This window comes from Macaca thibetana, chromosome 3, assembly GCF_024542745.1.
Source record: "Macaca thibetana thibetana isolate TM-01 chromosome 3, ASM2454274v1, whole genome shotgun sequence".
NCBI classification, from domain to species: Eukaryota; Metazoa; Chordata; class Mammalia; order Primates; family Cercopithecidae; genus Macaca; species Macaca thibetana.
The window spans coordinates 137537920-137560051 of NC_065580.1; the positions used below are offsets into that span (position 1 = coordinate 137537920).

General features: G+C 41.8%; 1 protein-coding gene across 3 annotated transcripts in view; it reads left to right on the plus strand.

The window, feature by feature from the left end:
• BAZ1B (bromodomain adjacent to zinc finger domain 1B) overlaps nucleotides 1-22132 on the plus strand; it is an 83256-nt gene that overhangs the window by 44541 nt on the left and 16583 nt on the right. For all 3 annotated transcript variants that reach the window (XM_050783611.1, XM_050783613.1, XM_050783612.1), the window contains 6 exons: nucleotides 6139-6277; nucleotides 7563-7696; nucleotides 10849-10954; nucleotides 11713-11811; nucleotides 14450-14627; nucleotides 18697-18879. In XM_050783611.1, coding sequence (XP_050639568.1) covers nucleotides 6139-6277; nucleotides 7563-7696; nucleotides 10849-10954; nucleotides 11713-11811; nucleotides 14450-14627; nucleotides 18697-18879 — 839 coding nt within the window. The remainder of the gene's footprint in view (nucleotides 1-6138; nucleotides 6278-7562; nucleotides 7697-10848; nucleotides 10955-11712; nucleotides 11812-14449; nucleotides 14628-18696; nucleotides 18880-22132) is intronic.

Genomic DNA, 22132 nt, shown 5'->3' on the forward strand with positions numbered 1-22132 from the left:
TTGATAATTTCATATTTTAGCTGGAGTGTTCAGCCTGGCATTCTGATTAGTTAATAAGTTAGTGTGATGTTGGCATCTTTTCTGGGTTCAATAAAGGACCAAATCTACACATAAGCATAGTGGAAACAACATAGGACTCGGGAGTTGACTGACCTGGGTTCAGATCCTAGCTCTGACTTAGCTGTACAATGTTCCTTTGGGCAAGTTACTTACCTGTGCCTCACTTTCCTCATATGCTTGATAAGATTGTTGTAAAATTGGTTGACAGGATATTTGAAGCCCCTAGCACAGTCACCAACTCAGATTGTCCTTTAAGTTGTCCTTTAAGTAATCTGTCCTTTAAGATTTAAGAACTTAAAAATTTTGGGCTTTGATGGCACCATCAAATCTGAACTTTTAAAAAGCAGCTTTATTAAGAAATAATCAACATGCAGTATAATTAGTTCACTTATTGTGTATGAGTTAGTGTTTTCAGTAGATTCACAGATAATGTACAACCATTGCCACAGTCAATTTTATAACATTTTTATCAAATCAGAAAGAAACTTACCCATGAACTGTCATTACCCCATTCACTCATCCTCCCCAGCCCTGAGCAACCACCAGTCTACTTTGTCTCTACAGATTTGCTATTCTAGATGTTTTCTGTAAATGGAATTGTATAATAAATAGGTGGTCTTTTGTGACTTTCACTTAGCATAATGTTTTACATGCTACAACATGAATGAATCTTGAAAACATTATGCTAAGTGAAAGAAGCCAGTCACAAAATAGACTACCTCTATTTATTTCCAAAACCTTTTTTTTTTTTTTTTTTCTGAGAGGTTGGAGTGCAGTGGTGCAATCTTGACTCACTGCAACCTCCGCCTCCTGGGTTCAAGTGATTCTCCTGCCTCAGCTTCCCGAGTAGCTGGGATTATAGGCACGCGCCATCATGCCTGGTCAATTTTTGTGTTTAGAGACGGGGTTTCACCATGTTGGCCAGGCTGGTTTCGAAGTCCTGATCCACCTGCCTTAGCCTCCCAAAGTGCTGGGATTACAGGTGTGAGCCACTGTGCCTGGCCAGCCACCGTGCCAGGCCAGCCACCACACCGCGCCTGGCCCCAAAACATTTTTAAAAGAAAACCCAAAAGTCACTCACTTCTCCCTTGTCCCCATCCCCCGGCAACCACCAGTCTGTTCTCTGTGTCTATGGATTTACCTATTCTGGATATTTCATGTAAATGCAGTCATGTAATATGCAGCCTTTTTATGGCTGGCTTTTTTCACTTAGCATGTTCTCCAGGTTCATCCATGTTGTAGCATGTGTTAGTACTTCATTCCCTTTTATGGCTGGATAATATTCCATTATTTGGATATACCACGTTTTGTTTCTCATTCATCACTTGATAAACATTTAGATTGTTTTCATCTTTTGCCTGTTATGAATAATGCTGCCATAAACATTGGTGTATGAGTTTTTGAGCAGTCATGTACTTTGATTTCTTTAGAGTTAATACCTAGAATGAGATTGTTGGGTCATATGGTTATGTTTAACCATTTGAGAAACTGCCAGACTGTTTTCCAAAGTGGCTGCACAATTTTACATGCCCGCCAGCAGCGAATTAAAGGTTCTGACTTTTCTCCGTCCTCATCAATACTTGTTATTTTCTGACTTTTTGATGGTAGTCATCGTAGTGGGTGTGAAATGGTATCTCATTGTGGTTTTGATTTGCATTTCTTTGATGGCTAATGATGTTGAACATCTTTTCATGTGTCTCCTGGCTACCCGTGTGTCTTTGGAGAAGTAGTAATTCAGATCATTTGCCCATTATTAAATTGAGTTGTTTATTATTGAGTTGTAAGAGCTCTTTATATATTCTAGATACAATTCTCTGTCAGATACCTGGTCTGCAAATATTTTAATCTATTTTCTGTGTTCTTTCACTTTTTTTTTGTTAATTTTTTTTGGGAGATGGAGTTTCACACTTTTTTGTGCCCACGCTGGAGTGCAGTGGTGTGATCTCGGCTCCCTGCAACCTCTACCTCCTGGATTCAAGTAATTCTCTTGCCTCAGCCTCCCAAGTAGCTGGGATTACAGGTGTGTGCCACCACGCCTGGCTAATTTTGTATTTTTAGTAGAGATGGGGTTTCACCATGTTGACCAAGCTGGTCTCGAACTCCTGACCTCAAGTAATCCGCCTGCCTCGACCTCCCAAAGTGCTGGGATTACAGCTGTGAGCTGCTGCGCCTGTCCTGTCCTTTAACTTTCTTAGTAGTATCATTTGAAGCACAAAAGTTTTTTAAATTTGTTGAGGTTCGTTTTATCTGTTTATTCTTTTGTTACTCATAGATTTGATGTTAGATTTAAGGATCTGTTTCCAAACCTGGGGTCATGAAGATTTACTCTTGTTTTCTTCCAAATATCTTGTAGTTTTACATCTGAAATTTAGGTCTTTTATTTTCAGCTAATTTTTATAGTGTAAGGTAAAAGTTCAGCTTTATTGTTTTGTGTGTGTGTGGCTCTCCAGTTGTCCCAGTGTCATTTTTTCAAATGGTAAACCTTTCCCCATTGAATGGCCTTGACAGACTTGTCAAAAATCATACAACTCTAGGCTACGTTAGCTTATTTCTGGACTCTGAATTCTATTTCATTGATCTGTATGTCTGTCTTTATGTGAAAGCCACATTGTGCTGATTACTTTGTAGTAAGTTTCGGAATAGGGAAGTGTTGATCTTCCAGCTTGTTCTTTTTCAACATTTTCTTTTTTATTTTATTTTGAGACAAGGTCTCATTCTGTCACCCAGGCTGGAGTGCAGCGGTGTGATCTCAGCTCCCTGCAGCCTTGACCTCTTGGGCTCAAGTGATCCTCCCACTTCAACCTCCCGAGCAGCTGGGACTACAGGCGTGTGTCACACCTGGCTAATCTTTTTATTATTTGTGGAGGTTGGTATTGAACCCCTAAACTCAAGTGATCTTCCCGCTTCAGCCTCCTAAACTGCTGGGATTACAGGCCTGAGCCACCACACCCGGCTTGAATAGTTCTTTTATTAGAAAATGTGTATTCCTTTTAAAATAAATTTTAGTTTATACTACCTTAAGGCCATTGAAATATTTTTACATATAATGCATACTGTGCCTGAGTACACATATATAATGTGTACTTTCCATTTTATTTATTTGTTTGGATACAGAGCATTGCTCTGTCGCCCAGGGTGGAGTGCAGTGGTGCGATCTTGGCTCACTGCAACCTCTGCCTCCCAGGTTCAAGCCATTCCCGTGCTTCAGCCTCCTGAGTAGCTGCAATAACAAGACGTCCGCTACTATGCCCAGCTAATTTTTGTATTTTTAGTAGAGATGGGGATTCATCATGTTGGCTCAGCTGGTCTCAAACTCTGACCTCAAGTGAACCGCCTGCCTCAACTTCCCAAATTGCTGGGATTAAAGGCGTAAGCCACCGCCCCTGCCCATTGTATTTACAATTTTAAAGACCTGTGAAGATCCAGGCTCTGTGGCTCATGCCTGTAATCCTATACTTTGGGAGGCCGAGGCGGGTGGATCATGAGGTCAGGAATTTGAGACCAGCCTGGCCAACATACAAAAAATTAGCTGGGGGCGCGGTGGCTCACGCCTGTAATCCCAGCACTTTGGGAGGCTGAGGCGGGTGGATCACAAGGTCAGGAGATCAAGACCATTCTGGCCAACATGGTGAAACCCTGTCTCTACTGAAAATACAAAAATTAGCCTGGTGTGGTGGCGCATGCCTGTAATCCCAGCTACTCAGGATGCTGAGGCAGGAGAGTTGCTTGAACCAGGGAGTCCAAGGTTGCAGTGAGCCAAGATTGCACCACCGCACTCCAGCCTGGGGGAGAGAGCAAGACTGTGTCTCAAAAAACAAAACAAAACAAAAAAAATTAGCTGGGCGTGGTGATACACGCCTGTAATTCCAGCTACTCGGGAAGCTGAGGCAGGATAATCGCTTGAACCAGGGAGTCAGAGGTTGCAGTGAGCCGAGATCGTGCCATTGCACTACAGGCTGGGTGACAGGGCGAGACTCCATCTCAAAACAAAACAAAACCTATCAAGAAAGTATAACTGCAGCCGGGCGCAGTGGCTCATGCCTGTAATCCCAGCACTTGGGGAGGCTGAGGTGGGCGGATCACCTGAGGTTGGGAGTTCAAGACCAGCCTGACCAACACAGAGAAACCTTGTCTCTACTAAAATACAAAATTAGCTGGGTGTGGTGACACATGCCTGTAATCCCAGCTACTCGGTAGACTGAGGCAAGGAGTATTGCTTGAACCTGGGAGGTGGAGGTTGCGGTGAGGCCATATCACACCATTGCACTCAGCCTGGGCAACACGAGAGAAACTCTGTCTCAAAAAAAGAGAAAAAAAAGTGTAACTGTACTCCAGATAAAGCAGAATGTAGGTTAAAACGTTCGGCCCTGTTTTATCGGAAACGTAATAATTTCTTCTTGCATTTTTGGACTGCTTCGCTGTGTTTTATATTTATCTTAAGAGAAAGGAAAAGAAGATGATATTCTGTTATTTGTATAGAAACAAAGGACATGATATTAATATTTTACCAAAATCAGTATTTGGATTAGAGTTCAGGTCTTTGGATAACTAGTTCAGTGCTGTAACCTCTGAGTCAGAACTTGGGTCTTGCTTTGGTGACTTGTCCTAAGTTGGTTTATGTTTCTTTGTTTGTGGTCTTGGGAGACTAAACTTTTCCTTCACTGTAATTGGGCCATCACTCACTCATTCCCTCTCTCTCTCTTTTTTATCATTTACCTTTGTACTGTTTTTTACTATAAACATTGTTAAAAATATACAGTGTCATTTGGGCTAGAAAACTGTTTATCAAAGGTAACAAATTCCATGTTTTGAATGGAATTTATCTTAAGTTTTTAAAGTAACATCTTTAGACAGGTGCATTTTCCAGATTCACATCTTATTGTAGATGTTATTGTCAATAAGACAATCAGAGTTAAAAATTCTTGGGGCTGAGTGTAATGGCTCACACCTCTAATCCCAGCACTCTTAGAAGCCGAGGCAGGAGGATTGCTTGAGCCCAGAAGTTTGAGACCAGCGTGGGCAAACATAGTAAGACCCTGTCTCTAAAAAAACAATGAACAATTTTTTAAAATTGTGACAATGTATATAGCATTGCTCTGTACCCTATGGTGTCAGGGTTTGTGACAATTATGGAAAAACTTTCAAAATTAGTGGGCTGCTTTTGTTGTTGAGGGAAATTTCAAACCTAATTAATGAATAATCAGAAATAAAATTTTTATCATTAACAGTAACTTGCTGAATAATTAGAAAAAGAGGTGTTCAGTGTAAAATAATTATTATTCACAAGTGCTCCCCTGCCGTTTTTCAGGGTTTTTTTTCTTGTCATCAGGGCTGTTAAGCCAAATTACTATCAGATTCCTCAGGACTGAAGTATGTTTTATTTTGAAATAGTTACTTTACTGGTTTTATTTATCGTGATCTTTTTGAGGATCCTGTAGGTGCACCTGTCAGAAGATGTTTCAGTTAGTCCCATTTATGGACTGTTAACTATTTCTTCAGGATTGTTTAAAATATATTAAGAAGTGATATTTTGGCCAGGTATGGTGGCTCACGCCTGTAATCCCAGCACTTTGGGAGGCTGAGACGGGTGATTCATTTGAGGTCAGGAGTTCGAGACGAGCCTGGATGACATGGGGAAACCCCATCTCTACTAAAAATGCCAGAATTAGCTGGACGTGGTGGTGTGTGCCTGTAGTCCAGCTACATTCGGGAGGCTGAGGCTGGAGAATTGCTTGAACCTGGGAGGCAGAGGTTGCAGTGAGCCGAGATCGCGCCCCTGCACTCCAGCCTGGGTGACAGAGCAAGACTCTGCCTCAAAACGAAAACAAAAAGAAGTGATATTTTGGAGATAAAAGATTTTGCATTGAGTTAGGGATGAGATGTCACCAAAATTCAAGGAGTGTAGGAGGACTAGATGTTGCTGCCTCACATGTCATTTCTTACAACATTAGAATTAGGGAAAGCAAACTAAGATTTTATAAACAACTCCTGAACACTAGCCACTTTTTACTCCATATTTTATTTAATTTGTAAGAGTGGGATTTACTAGGAAAATATCTGATTGAGTCTTTTTAATAGTGAAACTGGAACGCCAAGCTGAAGAAGAACGAATACGGAAGCACAAAGCAGCTGCTGAGAAAGCTTTCCAGGAAGGGATTGCCAAGGCCAAACTAGTCATGCGCAGGACTCCTATTGGCACAGATCGAAACCATAATAGGTCAGTTCCTCAACCGAATTTTTGTTTTCTTTAGGACTATTTAATTGCTGTTAGTTATGAAAATTTCCTAAAGTACAAGAATAGGCAAGCTTCTCTCTTCAGTTTTCCATTTCTATTTGGAAACAGAATTGTTGATGATTATTGAATATTAACTGCCAAATGCTAGAGTTGCAAGTTAAGTAAGACATATTCACGCCCTTGAAGATACCACAAGTAGGAAGCTTAAATGATGGTGATAGGTGAAATGTAATCCAAATACAAGTCTTTAAAAATGATAATAGGTTTTAAATGCATACATTTTGTAAAACCTAAAGAAGGAGAAATATTAGTAGTTACACAAATTGGGGCTGGGCGTGGTGGCTCACACCTGTAATCCTAACACTTTGGGACGCTGAAGCAAGAGGATTGCTTGAGGCCAGTAGTTCAAGACCAGCCTGGCCAACATAGCGAAACCCTATTTCCATTGAAAAAAGAAAGAAGTGGGCCGGGCGCGGTGGCTCAAGCCTGTAATCCCAGCACTTTGGGAGGCCGAGACGGGTGGATCACGAGGTCAGGAGATCGAGACCATCCTGGCTAACACGGTGAAACCCCATCTCTACTAAAAAATACAAAAAACTAGCCGGGCGAAGTGGCGGGCGCCTGTAGTCCCAGCTACTCGGGAGGCTGAGGCAGGAGAATGGCGTAAACCCGGGAGGCGGAGCTTGCAGTGAGCTGAGATCCGGCCACTGCACTCCAGCCTGGGCGACAGAGCCAGACTCAGTCTCAAAAAAAAAGAAAAAAGAAAGAAGTGGCACTTTGGGAGGCTGAGGCGGGTGGATCATGAGGTCAGGACATTGAGACCCTCCTGGCTAACCCGGTGAAGCCGTGTCTCTACTAAGAAATACAAAAAGCTAGCTGGGTGAGGCGGCGGGCGCCTGTAGTCCTAGCTACTCGGGAGGCTGAGGCAGGAGAATGGCGTAAACCCAGGAGGCGGAGCTTGCAGTGAGCTGAGATCAGGCCACTGTACTCTAGCCTGGGCAACAGAACGAGACTGTCTCAAAAAAAAAAAAAAAAAGAAAGAAGTTACACAAATTACAGACACTAAACTAGTCTCCAGTTTCAACATTTCTCATATACTTTGATTTACCTTGCAATTTTTATCTGTCTAGAGTTCTGAAGAGGAAGAATTCCGTAAACTGTGGTTTTGAATGTTCCATGATACTCTGTAATTACCTTCTCCAGCAGTAAAATCATCCTGCAGTCCTGATCTATTCATTGTCTTACTAATACTGGTTGTGATTTGTAGATACTGGCTCTTCTCAGATGAAGTTCCAGGATTATTCATTGAAAAAGGCTGGGTACATGATAGCATTGACTACCGATTCAACCATCACTGCAAAGACCACACAGTCTCTGCTGATGAGGATTACTGTCCCCGCAGTGAGTATATCTGTATATCTAAGAGTGAGTTCACCCTGCTCTAGTGGGCTCAACATTAAGGACTGCCTTTCCTCTGTCACCTTTTCCATTTGCAGAATTTCTTTATTGTGGTCTTAAATCAATTTGAGTGACATGGGTAGATGTGAAATGTGTAGACAGAAGGAAAGAAACCCACATTTGATTACTACCTTTGTTCTAAGCATAGTGTGAGAAGATGAAGAGCTTGAATATTAGGATATTTGGGTATTAGATTTTATAGGAGCAGTTTTCAAACTTTGTCCCTTGGAAGCCTTTGTAGGTGCCTCAAGGGCTGAAACTGAGGTATGGGGGCTAAGAAGGGAAGTGTTACATGTCCTCTTCTACTTTTTTTTTTTTTTGGAGACGGAGTTTCACTCTTGCCACCCAAGCTGGAGTGCAGTGGTGCGATCTCGGCTCACTGCAACCTCTGCCTCCTGGGTTGAAACAGTTCTCCTACCTCAGCCTCCTAGGTAGCTGGGACTATGGGTGTCTGCCACCACATCTGGTTAATTTTTGTATTTTTAGTAGAGACAGGGTTTCGCCATGTTGGCCAACCTGGTCTCAAACTCCTGACCTCAGATGATTCACCCACATCGGCCTCTCAAAGTGCTGGGATTACAAGTGTGAGCCACCGCACCTGACCCTCTTTTACTTTTAAAATTAATTTATTCAGTGTTTATGCTGAATCTATTTGTGAAGCAGTTTTTCATATGTTAGGGGTACAGCAGCAAAGAAGACAGATAAGGTCTTAAATGCTAGGGGTATAGCTGCAAACAAGACAGATAAGGTCCTTACAATTCTTGTGAGGAGAAACATAGCAAATACCTAATGAAGAATGAGTGACTGAGAAGGGATCATGTAGGGACACTGGTAATATTCTTTCTCTTCATCTGGGTGCTGGGTATATGTGTTCAGTTTGTAAAAGAAATACACAGTGAATGGTTTTCTGAATATATATTCATCTTCTTTCTTAAAGTGTATGTATTGAGTATATTTCGAGAAAGAAATTAAACAAATTTTAATTAAAAAAATAAGATTCTTAGGTTAGCTCAGGTTTTCTCAACCCCAGTGTTGCTGACATTTTGGGCTAGATGAATCTTTTTTTTTTTTTCTCCCACCATGACACTGATGAGGAAGATAGTTTTTTGTACTGGGAGCTGTCCTGTGCATTCAGGAGCTTCCCTCTACCCACTGTGTGGTAGCAGTGAAAACCAAGTATGTCTCTAGATCCTGCCAGATGCCTATGGCAGGCAGCGGTGCTCCCTGTCGAGAATCACTAGGTTAAATGATCCATAAACTTCCTTCAGCTCTCCTGTCTGTAACCTAATGAAAATTGCTTATGTGTTGGTGTCACGTGGGAGGTAAAGGAAAAAAAAGAGTTGCTTCCTGAGTACTAGATTCTTGTGCTTCATTGATAAATCTTTATTTTTTTAAAGTAACTTTTCATGTTAGAGAAATTCCTAACTCAAACTTGAAACTCACAAAATTGTTAAGTAAGAATACTACTAATTTACAAAAATAAACATTCCTTCAAATAAAACTTCAAATTTAAGGTGTTTGTATGTTGAATTATATTGAGCATAGATTATGTCACTTGTTAGAACAATCTAGTTTTGGTAGACTTCATAAACACTCAGGTGAGGGCAGTTAGATTTGAGAGCAGTAACTGTGGAGCCCGGATGTTTAGATTTGGAAGAGATTTCAGTGGGATGAGGGAGTGTTACTTTATAATGTGTCCCCAAGACAAGGTTGGGGACCCAGACCCTTCACTTCTAGAGCATCCTGGTGGATGTTGTTTCACGTTTTCCAGTTCTAGAATGGCAGTTTCTATTTAAAATTACCCAGCTGAGGCGGGATGCAGTGGCTCAGGCCTATAATCCAGCACTTTGGGAGGCTGAGGCAGGTGGATCACTTGAGCTCAGAAGTTGAAGACCAGCCTGGCCAACATGGCAAAACCCCGTCTCTACAAAAAATACAAAAATTAGCTGAGCACGGTGGCAGGTGCCTGTAATCCCAGCTAATTGGCAGGCTGAGGCAAGAGAATTGTTTTAAGCCCAGAAGGCAGGGGTTGCAGTGAGCCAAGATTGCGCCACTGCACTCCAGCCTGGGTGACAGAGCAACATTCTGTCTCAAAAAAAAAAAAAAAAAAACCCCAACTGAAAAGACTAAACAAGGTTATGTGTTAGTAGTATTGCAGAGGTGTTTCAGGTTAAAGCGGGGAGAATGGGAAAGAGAAGAGAAACAGTCATAGTATGCAGTAAGGCTTATTGTAAGGTAAGGCTTATTGTAAGCTAAGTATTGTGATGACTGGCCAAGAGTGGTGGCTCACACCTGTAATCCCAGCACTTGGGAGGCCAAGGTGGGCAGATCACCTGAGGTCAGGAGTTCGAGACCAACCTGGCCAACATGGTCAAACCCCATCTCTACTAAAAATGCAAAAATTAGCCAGACGTGGTGGCGCGCGCCTATAATACCAGCCTTTTGGCAGTCTGAGGCAGGGAGAATCACCTGAACCCAGGAGGCGGAGGTGTCAGTGAGCCGAAGGTTTCAGTGAGCCAAGATCACACCACTGCACTCCAGCCTGGGCGACAGAGCAAGACTCTGTCTCAAAAAAACAAAAAACAAATATTGTGATGAGCTAAGATAGGCTTTGATAAATTGGCTCAAAATATATCTATGTTAAAGTTATGTATCAGTATATAGGAACTGATTTACAAAAAAGTTAGTTGTATTATTTGCCACTTGAAACCTCCAAGGATAAGTCTATGGTATTTATGTATTCTCATTGCTTCTGCTTCACTACAGATGCCTTTGCTCTTAACATCATGTAAAAGGAGTAAGTTCTTTATTTTGCTTTGATATAAAGATAGTCATTCTTCTTCATTCTAAGTTGCAGTACTTTTAAACTTTGGAACTGTGCAGCGATTCCACCTCAGCAAATATCTGAGATAACATGCTGTGTTTAAGATATGTAAGAGAAAGTAGCATCTATTATACATGAAGATATATTTGATATTTCACAGGAACCATCTGTGTTGTTACAAATTGTTGAGTTTGGCACTGGGTACTGCTTAGGTTTGAAACTAGCAATTGGACATTTACTGTAGTCAACCTAATATCTCAATTTTTCTTAGGTAAGAAAGCAAACTTAGGTAAAAATGCAAACATGAACACACAACATGGACCAGCAACAGAAGTTGCTGTAGAGACAACCACACCTAAACAAGGACAGAACCTATGGTAATGTGAGCATTCATCTGGTTGCTCTTTCTTTTTCCTTTTAATTGTTAAGGAAGAAAGTATTTAGTATAGTGATGCCAGTGAGTTAATAATGCTCAGGATACTTTGTGTGACTTTGATATTTTGGGTACCAAAACTTCTTGCATTAGCAGACCTGATTTTCGTTAAGAGGATACTTGTTTTTTAAGGGTTGGAATTTTGATTTTCCCCCCTTGTAATATAACTTTGTGTATTATGTGATATATCTTATATAGCAGTAAAAATGTAGCTTAAATTTGATTGGGAATAGAAGTATTTAAGATTTTCCTTAACTTTTATTAATTAACAAATTGTGTGCATAGCCGTTAGTTTCCTTTGTGTGCAATTCTGCTTTTAGGCAGTGAGCTAGGTTTTAGAGGATCCATTCTGTGACTTTAACTGTGATCATCTGTGGTTGTTTAATGATGTTTCATTTTTGAATTTTGGGTATAGGTTTACTCTCTGGAGGGAAAGGGACAAGTATGCTAATTAACTTTATAAAATTTCATTTAATATTTTAATAGGAACCATATTGGCTCCGGTGTCCTAGTACAGAGTTAACATTAGTCATCATGAAAATAGTAAATTACTTAATTCTACTTCTAGATAGTAAACTGTGAACACATTTGGAATTCTGTTCTCCCAAGTCCCACTACCAACTCTAGATCCCTTGCTTAGTGTTTGATTTTGAATTTTTTTTTTTTTTTTTCAGAGTTATCAGGTCTGTTTTGCCCCTACAGGTTTTTATGTGATAGTCAAAAGGAGCTGGATGAATTGTTAAACTGTCTTCACCCTCAGGGAATAAGGGAAAGTCAACTTAAAGAGAGACTAGAGAAGAGGTAAGAGGTTTTCATCTTACTCGTCACACCTTACTTCTCTTTAGCATTGGATATAAATATCTGAGGGTTTTTTTTTTTTATTATTATCCATTAAAGTTACTAAAGTAAAATATTTTAAATGTGTAACCGTTTTGTGTTCATATTACCTGATATTTTCTTGGCACATTATGCTTATTGGAAAAATATGCCTTTGGCCATCTATATGTAGAGTAGCAGGATTATGCACTAAAGAACATGTGCCAGCACCAAGCTGTGAGCCTCATGGTTGTTAGACAGCTTTGCAGGTGCAGGCCCAGATGGGTGGGTGTCCAGAAGTGTTCTGTCAATATTCAGAAGAACCAAAAGGTGGAAAAAATGGCAATGACGATCAATTGATGGAATGGATAAATAAAATTTGGTATATATCCAGGCCTTGTGTGGTGGCCCACACCTGTAATCCTGGCATTTTGAGAGGTGAAGATAGGCCAATGTCTCGGCATCCAGGAGTTTTGAGACCAGCCTGGGCAACATAGAGAAACTCTGTTTCTACAAAAAATACAAAAATTAGCTGGGTGTGGTGGTTTGTGTATGAAGTAGTCTTAGCTACTTGGGAGGCCGAGCTGAGTTGGTCACTTGAACCCAGGAGGCAGAGGTTGCACTGAGCCAAGATCATGCCCTTGTACTCTGGGTTGGCCTGGGTGACAGAGCGAGACGCTATCTCAAACAAAATGAAACAAAAAAATGCCCAAAATTTAGAATATTCAAATAATGGAATATTATTTAGCCACAAAAAGAAATGAAGTACTGTTCTGTGCTACAACATGGATGAACCTAGAAAACATGCTAAGTGAAATAAGTCAGACATCAAAGGCCATGTGGTGTATGATTTCATTCAAATGAAACATTTAGAATAGGCAAGTCTATTTCAAACAGAAAGTGGATTAGTGGTTGCCAGAGGATAGGGGAAGGGGAGAGTGGGAGTGATGATTGCTAACAGGTAAGAGATTCCTGCTTGGGGTGATGAAAATGTTTTGGAATTACATAGTTGTGGTCGTTCTACAACAAAAACCACTGAAGTACATGCTTCAAGTTGGTGAATTTCATGCCATATGAATTAAAAAGAACCAAAAACCCTGTTCTGTCTACAAAGTAGCATCAACTCCATCTAAATTTGCGACTGCCATATTTGTTGTAGACATTTCTATCAAAGCCAGGATAAGATTTTGGCTTGGCCGGGCGCGGTGGCTCAAGCCTGTAATCCCAGCACTTTGGGAGGCCGAGGCGGGTGGATCACAAGGTTAGGAGATCGAGACTATCCTGGCTAACATGGTGAAACCCCGTCTGTACTAAAAATACAAAAAACTAGCCGTGCGTGGTAGCGGGCGCCTGTAGTCCCAGCTACTTGGGAGGCTGAGGCGGGAGAATGGCCTGTACCCGGGGGGCGGAGCTTGCAGTGAGCCGAGATCGCGCCACTGCACTCCAGCCTGGGAGACACAGTGAGACTCCGTCTCAAAAAAAAAAAAAAGAAGATTTTGGCTTAATGCCACCTCTTATTTCTGACTCTGCTCAATTTCATGGTTGAGTTTAGGTTTGTTGGAAGAGGGAAGGAAAATGTGATTCAGTACATACTCTACACCATTGCCAGACTTTTGCGAGGGAAAATAGGTACATAATGTTGATGTTAGTCCACTGCTTAATGTGTAAATTAATTAAAATTGCATTCAGAATTGTGTTGTCTGAATACAGATGTGTCTAGGCAAATGAAGAAAGACAAAGGAGGGCCGGGCACAGTGGCTCACACCTGTAATTCCAGCACTTTGGAAGGCGGAGGCAGGTGGATCTACAAGGTCAGGAGTTCGAGATCAGCCTGGCCAACATGGCAAAACCCCGCCTCTACTAAAAATACAAAAACTAGCCGGGCGTGGTGACGGGCGCCTAGTAGTCCCAGCTACTAGGGAGACTGAGGCAGGAGAATCACTTGAACATGGGATATGGAGGTTGCAGTGAGCCAAGATCACACTACTGCACTCCAGCCTGGGCGAAGCGACACTCCATCTCAAAAAAAAAAAAAAAGGAAAAATGTCAGTACACAGAGCCCCAAAGGAATATAGTTCTATGATGTTCCTTCTCTTTGGGCAGCACATTTGATGCTGCGTGTGTTGAATTGAAAGGACTTGTTTTGTTCACTAAATATGAAGATTGATTCCTACCATTAAAAGCTTAGAAGTTGTTGGGTGTGGTGGTGCACACCTGTAATCCCAGCAGTTTTGGAGGCCTAAGGGAGAGGATCACTTGAAATCAGGAGTTTGAGACCAGTCTGCACAACATAGCAAGCAAGACCCCATCCCTACAAAAAATAAAAAAAATTAGCCAGGTGTGGAGGCACATGCCTTGTAATCCCAGCTGTAGGCTCAGGTCGGAGGACTGCATGAGTGCCGAAGTTTGAAGGTGCAGTGAGCTGTGATGGCACCTTTGCACTCCAGCCTGTGTGACAGAGCAAGACCCTGTCTCAGGAAAAAAAAAAAAAGAAAAAACACCAGGGAGAGGTGAAAGAGATCTAAGTAAGTTTTCTAGAAATAAAATGTTAAGTAATTGAAATTTAAAGAACATCTTCAAAAGGTTTCTTTCTTTCCCTTTTCTCTTGTCCCAAATCTTCTAGGTACCAGGACATTATTCACTCTATTCATCTAGCTCGGAAACCAAATTTGGGTCTAAAATCCTGTGATGGCAACCAGGAGCTTTTAAACTTTCTTCGTAGTGATCTCATTGAAGTTGCAACAAGGTTACAAAAAGGAGGACTTGGATATGTGGAAGAAACATCAGAATTTGAAGCCCGGGTAAGAATATAAGAAAATCCCCCTTGAATTACTCATGGAAACTCAATCTGAAGTTGTTCCCTGATGCTGTTCTTGACTTCCCAGCATGACCTTCCTGGAAATCAGATGTTTGGATTTGTCTTGGAAGACATGTATGGAACCAAAAATACTTTATGTACATGTATTTTTCCCTTGTTATCTTTTGCTGGTATCCAGAAACGCTTAATAATTGGCTTACAACCTTGGTATGAAAAGAGCTTTGCTACTAAGGTGGATGAAAACTGATTGTAGAGGCTCTAGTCATACAGCATCATTTCACATCTTTCCCTTGCGATGCCTCTGCTTTCAGGTGTAAAACATGCTTGTGTATCCTGCACTTGCCCATTCTTCACACTCAGTCAGCTCAGATTTCTATTTATGTTGGGCGTGACTCATGTTGTCCAGTGGGCTGTCATCACAGTCCTGTCCTTTAGTGCTCAGAGGGACCCTTCAGTGGGATGGGTGAAACTTCTCAAAAGATCCCATACACCATAGCAGGTAGGTTTAGGTGTCGAAGATTGGTGAATAGGCCGGGCGCGGTGGCTCATGCCTGTAATCCCAGCACTTTGGGAGGCCGAGGCGGGCGGATCACAAGGTCAGGAGATCGAGACCACGGTGAAACCCCGTCTCTACTAAAAATACAAAAAAAAAAATGAGCCGGGCGCAGTGGCGGGCGCCTGTAGTCCCAGCTACTCGGGAGGCTGGGGCAGGAGAATGGCGTGAACCCAGGAGGCGGAGCTTGCAGTGAGCCAGGATCGCGCCACTGCACTCCAGCTTGGGTGACAGAGCAAGACTCCGTCTCAAAAAAAAAAAAAAAAAAAAAGAAGATTGGTGAATACTATGCAGCAATTACTATTGTAAACCATTTTTTTACTGATTTTAAATCAATAAGTCTACATAATTCTAGGCATATTAATATTTGTAGGTCTTTTCAAATTCCTCATGCACTATGACATGTTTTGTCTTTTTTTTCTTTTTAAAGAGATGAGGTCCCTCTCTGTTACCTAGGCTGAAGTATGGTGGCACAGTCACTGCTCACTGCAACCTCAAATTCCTTTGCTTAAGTGATTCTACCATGTCAGGGTTCCAAGTAGTTGGGACTACAGGCACAAGCAACCCCTGCCTGGCTGATTTTTAGAATTTTTTTATAGAGACTGGGCATGGTGGCTCACGCCCATAATCCTGGCACTTTGGGAGGCCAAGGCAGGAGGATTGCTTGAGCCCAGGAGTTCAAGACCAGCCTGGGCAACATAGCGAGACCCTGTTTCACACACACACAAATGGAAAATTTTGTAGAGACAGAATCTCACTATGTTGCCCTGGCTGATCTCAAACTCCTGGCTTCATGAGATCCTCCTATCTCAGTTTCTCAAAGGGTTAGGATTATAGGTGTGAGCCACCTCACCCAGCCAATGTGTGTGCTCTTACGGTTTTGTGATTTTTATGAACAGGTTCATTTGCATCCCCCCATGCCATTTTTCCTAATTTATAAGTACTTTTCAACTCTTCTAGCCGGTTTTTTTTGTTGTTGTTTTTTTTGGTTTTTTTTTTTTTTTGCTATTAGAATAAGCAAATAATATGTGTATCTTACATATGCACATTTTTTCTTTTTAATTAATCTTGTGGTGAATTCTTGGTACGTTTCCTGGGAAAAAAGATTGAAACATCTTTATGGTTCTTTTTTTTTTTTTTTTTTTTTTTTTTTTTTTTGAGACGGAGTCTCGCTCTGCCACCCAGGCTGGAGTGCAATGGCCGGATCTCAGCTCACTGCAAGCTCCGCCTCCCGGGTTCACGCCATTCTCCTGCCTCAGCCTCCCGAGTAGCTGGGACTACAGGCGCCCGCCACCGCACCCGGCTAGTTTTTTGTATTTTTAAGTAGAGATGGGGTTTCACCGTGTTAGCCAGGATGGTCTCGATCTCCTGACCTCGTGATCCGCCCGTCTCGGCCTCCCAAAGTGCTGGGATTACAGGCTTGAGCCACCGTGCCCGGCCCATCTTTATGATTCTTAATGATTTTTTTTTTTTTTTTTTTTTTTTTTTTTTTTTTGAGACGGAGTCTCGCTGTGTCTCCCAGGCTGGAGTGCAGTGGCATGATCTTAGCTCACTGCAAGCTCCGCCTCCCAGGTTCATGCCATTCTCCCGCCTCAGCCTCCCAAGTAGCTGAGACTACAGGCGCCCGCCACCACACCCGGCTAGTTTTTTGTATTTTTAGTAGAGACGGGGTTTCACCATGTTAGCCAGGATAGTCTCGATCTCCTGACCTCGTGAGCCACCGCACCCGGCCCTTAATGATTTTTTTAAAAAGAATTATTGAACCCAAAGGATCTTGCAGGTTTCAGATGTTACACGTTTACTTTTTGTGTAGCAAATGTTCATTAATTGCCTACTTTGTGCCAAATTCAGGCCTATATCTTGCTGACATTGGGGTATCATTTTTCTTTGTTTGTGACTATTAAAATGTTATCTTCTAATTGGCATGTCTTGTGTGATTGATAAGATAGTGTTTAAGGACATTTTTTATTTCTTTTCTTTTTATTTTTAAATTAATTGATCTTTTAAGAGATAGGTCTTGTTTGTCCAGATGTGGTGGCTCACGCTTGTAATCCCAGCACTTTGGGAGGCCGAGGTAGGCAGATCACCTAAGGTTGGGAGTTCGAGACCAGCCTGACCAGCATAGAGAAACCTCGTCTCTACTAAAAATATAAGAATTAGCTGGATGTGGTGGCACATGCCTGTAATCCCAGCTACTTGGGAGGCTAAGGCAGAAGAATTGCTTGAACCCGGGAGGTGGAGGTTGCAGTAAGCCAAGATTGTGCCATTGCACTCCAGCCTGAACGACAAGAGCAAAACTCTGTCTCAAAAAAAAGAGATGGGTCTTGTTATTCTTACCCAGTCTGAAGTGCAGTGGCTATTCACAGATCATAGCTGACAGCAGCCTCAAACTCCTGCCTCAGTCTCCCGAGTAGCTGGGACTACAGGCATATGCCACCACCACACCTGGTTGGGCACATGATTTTGATGAAGTGGCCAAACTTCTGTTTCCTCATCTATCGGGTAGATGTGAGGCTTAAAAAGAGATCAGTGAAGCAGGAGGATCGCTTGAGGCCAGGAGTTTGAGACCAGCCTGCGCAAGAATTTTGAAAAATTAGCCAGGTGTGATGCCATGTACCTGGGATCCCAGCTAATGGGGAGGCTGAGGCAAGAGGATCACCTGAGCCCAGGAGTTCAAGGCTGCACTGAGTTGTGATTGCTGCACTTCTGCCTTGGTGACCCAGTGAGACCTGTCTCTTTAAAAAGAAAAAAAAGGAGATCAAGTTTGTAAAACACACTACCTTACATGTAGTTAGTTACATGCTGGAAGCAAGTTACAAATATGAAAAAAATTTTTTTAAAAATTATTAAGTTGGAAAGTCAGCAAATTTTTATTTTACTTTCTCAGTGTGTCTTTGCCTTAAGATTATAGTTTAAACATAGTAGACACTCAGTCATTATTGAATGAATCAACTATGTAACTCATTTGGTGGATCCCTTAGCTGGCAAAAGGGAAGTAGTTAAGTACTTTTTTTTTTTTTTCTGAGACGGAATCTCGCTGTGTCACGCAGGCTGGAGTACAGTGGCACGATCTTGGCTCACTGCAACCTCCGCCTCCAGGGTTCAAGTGATTCTCCTGTTTCAGCTTCCCGAGTAGCTGGGATTACAGGCACATGCCACCACGCCTGGCTAATTTTTCTATTTTTAGTAGAGATGGGATTTTGCCATGTTTGCCAAAGTGGTCTCGAACTCCTGACCTCAGGTGATCCGCCCGCCTTGGCCCCCCAAAATGCTGGGATTACAGATGTGAGCCACCGCGCCCGACCAGTCAGCTACTTTAAAATGCATAAGCCATGCAGCGAACTGAGGAGCACAGTTAAATTAATGGTATGTGGCTCTTGATTTTGTTAAATGAATGTTATGTGGCATTTGAGTCTAGATATGTTTGAATTTGAGGATGGATTCCTTTTATCTTCCTCTTGGCCTTCTCTCAGTCTGGTTTTAAAATCCTTTCCTATAGGTCATTTCATTAGAGAAATTGAAGGATTTTGGCGAGTGTGTGATTGCCCTTCAGGCCAGTGTCATAAAGAAATTTCTCCAAGGCTTCATGGCTCCCAAGCAAAAGAGAAGAAAACTCCAAAGCGAAGATTCAGCAAAAACTGAGGAAGTGGATGAAGAGAAGAAAATGGTAGAGGAAGCAAAGGTATTTTGTTGTTTGAAGTTGTAGTTTGTGATTGTGTAGGTGAGTGTGATTTGGTCTTAAAATAATCTAACCCTATGCATTTTAGCTACTGTAGGCACTGTGCCCTGAGTGAGTGTTCCTTTTTTTTTTTGTAATCACTTTCTACCGCTTCTTGTGGTTTTCACACTGGCCTGTGGAGCGCAGCCCTGCTTCTTGGTCATTGGGTGGTGGTCACAGTGGATGTGGCCTTCCCACCTTTAACCAGAGTTTGCTTTCTTTTTTTAAAAAGAAAAAAAGAAAGCAAACTTTCTTTTTGCTGGTGGTGGTGACTTTAAACACGTTAAAAATTTGTTTATTTAATTTTGAGAGACAGGGTTTTGCTCTTGTGCAAGCTGGTATGCAGTGATTTGATTATAACTCACTGTAACCTTGAACTTCAGGCTTTAAGCTATCCTCCCACCTTAGCCTCTCAAAGTTCGATTATAAGCATGAGCCACTGTGCCCAGCCATGCTTGCTCTAGTTTTTTTTTAAATCATGGTTAAAAGTATGCATAACATACAAATTTACTTTTTTTTTTTTCTTTTTTTTTTTTTTTGAGAAAGAGTCCCACTATTGCCTAGGCTGGAGTGTAGTGGCATAATCTCAGCTCATTGCAACATCTACCTCCCAGGTTCAAGCAATTCCCCTGCCTCAGCCTCCCAAGTAGCTGGGATTACAGGTGCATGCCACCATGCCTGGCTGATTTTTGAATTTTTTGTAGAGACAGGATTTCACCATGTTGGCCAGGCTGGTCTCGAACTCCTAACTTTAGGTGATCCGCCCACCTCAGCCTGCGAAAGTGCTGGGATTACAGGCGTGAACCACCATGTCCAGCCGAAATTTATCATTTTTATGTGTACGATTCTGTGGCATTAAGTATATTCACGTTGTTTTGCAACCATCACCACCATCAGTCTTCAGAACTTTTTCATACACTTCTGACACCAAATATGTGGGGTTTTTACCACCCTAAGCAACTCTCCAGTTATCTGCTGCACCAACTACTCTTAAAATTCAGTTTAATTCTGACTGTATCTACTTGTAGTTTGTGGCAGATCCTGCAAGTTAAAGTGCTCAGTCCCACAAGACTGTTCTCGCTTCAGATGCCAGTTGCAAGTCCCACGTTGCCACCTGTACCATCTATACATTTAGGATTCTCACGGCCCTCTCTTTAAGTTTGATAATTTGCTAGAATACCTGACAGAACCCAGGAAAGCATTTTACTTAGGTTAACCGGGTCATTTTGAAGGATACTACTCAGGAATAGCCAGATGGAAGAGATACATGGAACAAGGAAGGTGGCGGAGCAGGGGTACGTGGGGCTTTCATGTGTCCTCTGAACACTCCTTCCTCCCAGCTTCCGAGTGTGTTACCTGAAGCTGATCAAATCTTGTTCCAGTATCGTTGTAAAGCTTAATCTCTCAAGTCTCCCCTTCCTCCTACCTTTCAGGAACTTGTGGGTAGGGCTGAACATTCCAGCCTTCTAATCGTCTGGTCTTTCTGGTGACCAGCCTCATAACTAGAGGTCTCACCAAAAGCCTCATTAGCATAAATTTAGGTGTGATCCAAAGGGGCTCCTCTGAATAACGAAAGACACTCCTATTAAGGTTTTAGTCTGCGGAGAAAGACCAAATATATTTACTATATCATGTCTGTGTACCACATTTTGTTGATCCACTCACTTGGGTTGCTTCTGTCTTTGGCTATTGTGAATAATGTTGCTGTGAACATGGGTGTACAAATACGAGTCCCGGCAGGGCACAGTGGCTCACGCCTGTAATTTCAGCACTTTGGGAGGCCGAGGTGGGCGGATCACCTGAGGTCAGGAGTTTGAGACCAGCCTGGCCAACATAGTGAAACCCCGTCTCTACTAAAAATACAAAAATTAGCAGGGCATGGTGGCACACACCTGTATTCCCAGCTGTTAGGGAGGCTGAGGCAGGAGAATCGCTTGAACTCAGGAGGCTGAGGCTACAGTGAGCAGAGATGGAGCCACTGCATTCCAGCCTGGGTGACAGAGCGAAACTCCATCTCAAAAAAAAAAAAAGAAAAGAAAACCACAAAAACAAATACTTGAGTACCTGCTTCTAATTTTTTTTTTAATGTATACCCAGTAGTGGGATTGCTGGATCATATGGTAATTCAATGTTTAACTTTTCTGAGTAACCACTATACGCTTTCCTACAGTGACTATACCATTTTACATTCCCTCTAGCAACTCATGAGGGTTCTGGTTTTTCCACATTCTTGCCAATACTTTTTTTTTTTTTTTTTGAGACAGCGTCTCCCTCTGTCGCCAAGGCTGGAGTGCAGTGGTGTGATCTTGGCTCACTGCAGACTCTCCTGGGTTCAAGGAATTCTCCTACCTCAGCTTCCCAAGTAGCTGGGAGTACAGGTGTGCACCACCACTCCTGGCTAATTTTTTTTGTAGTTTTAGTCGAGATGTGGTTTCACCATGTTGGCTAGGCTGGTCTCGAACTCCTGATCTCAGGTGGTCCGCCTGCCTTGGCCTCCCAAAGCGCTGCATTACGGGCCTCAGCCACCGTGCCCGGCCTTTGTCCTCTTTCTTTAATAGTATCCATCCTAATGGATATGAAGTTGTATCTCATTTTGTTTTGATTTCTTTTTCTCTAATGATTTATGATGTTGAGCATCTTTTCATGTGCTTATTGTCCATTTCTCTACCTTATTTGGAGAAATGTATATTCAAGTCCTTTGCCCATTTTTAAATTGGTTTTTTTTGTTGTTGAGTTGTATGAGTTCTTTATGTGTTCTTGATAATAACCGTTTCAGATATATGATTTGCAAATATAGCCTCCCATTCCGTGGGTAGCCTTTTCATTCTGTTGATAGTGTCCTTTGCATACAAGCATTTCATTTGCATGGAGTCTAACTTAACCTATTTTTTATCATTGTTGCCTTCACTTTTGATGTCATATTCGAATCATTGCCAGATTCAGTGTCATGAACCTTTCTTTCTCTTGTTTTTTTCTAAATATTTTATAGTTTAGCTTTTACATTTAGGTCGTTGATCCATTTGAGTTAATTTTTGTCAGTGGTAGAAGGTAAGGCTTCAGCTTCATTTTTTTCATATTAGATATCCAGTTTCCTCACTTTTTATTTTTAAATGTAGCATGCTTTATTATTGTAAGTAAATAAAATGAGAGGTAAGTAAAATATATAACTCCCACCCTAGTTTCACTGCCCAAGGATGTCACTTTTTTAATAGTTTAG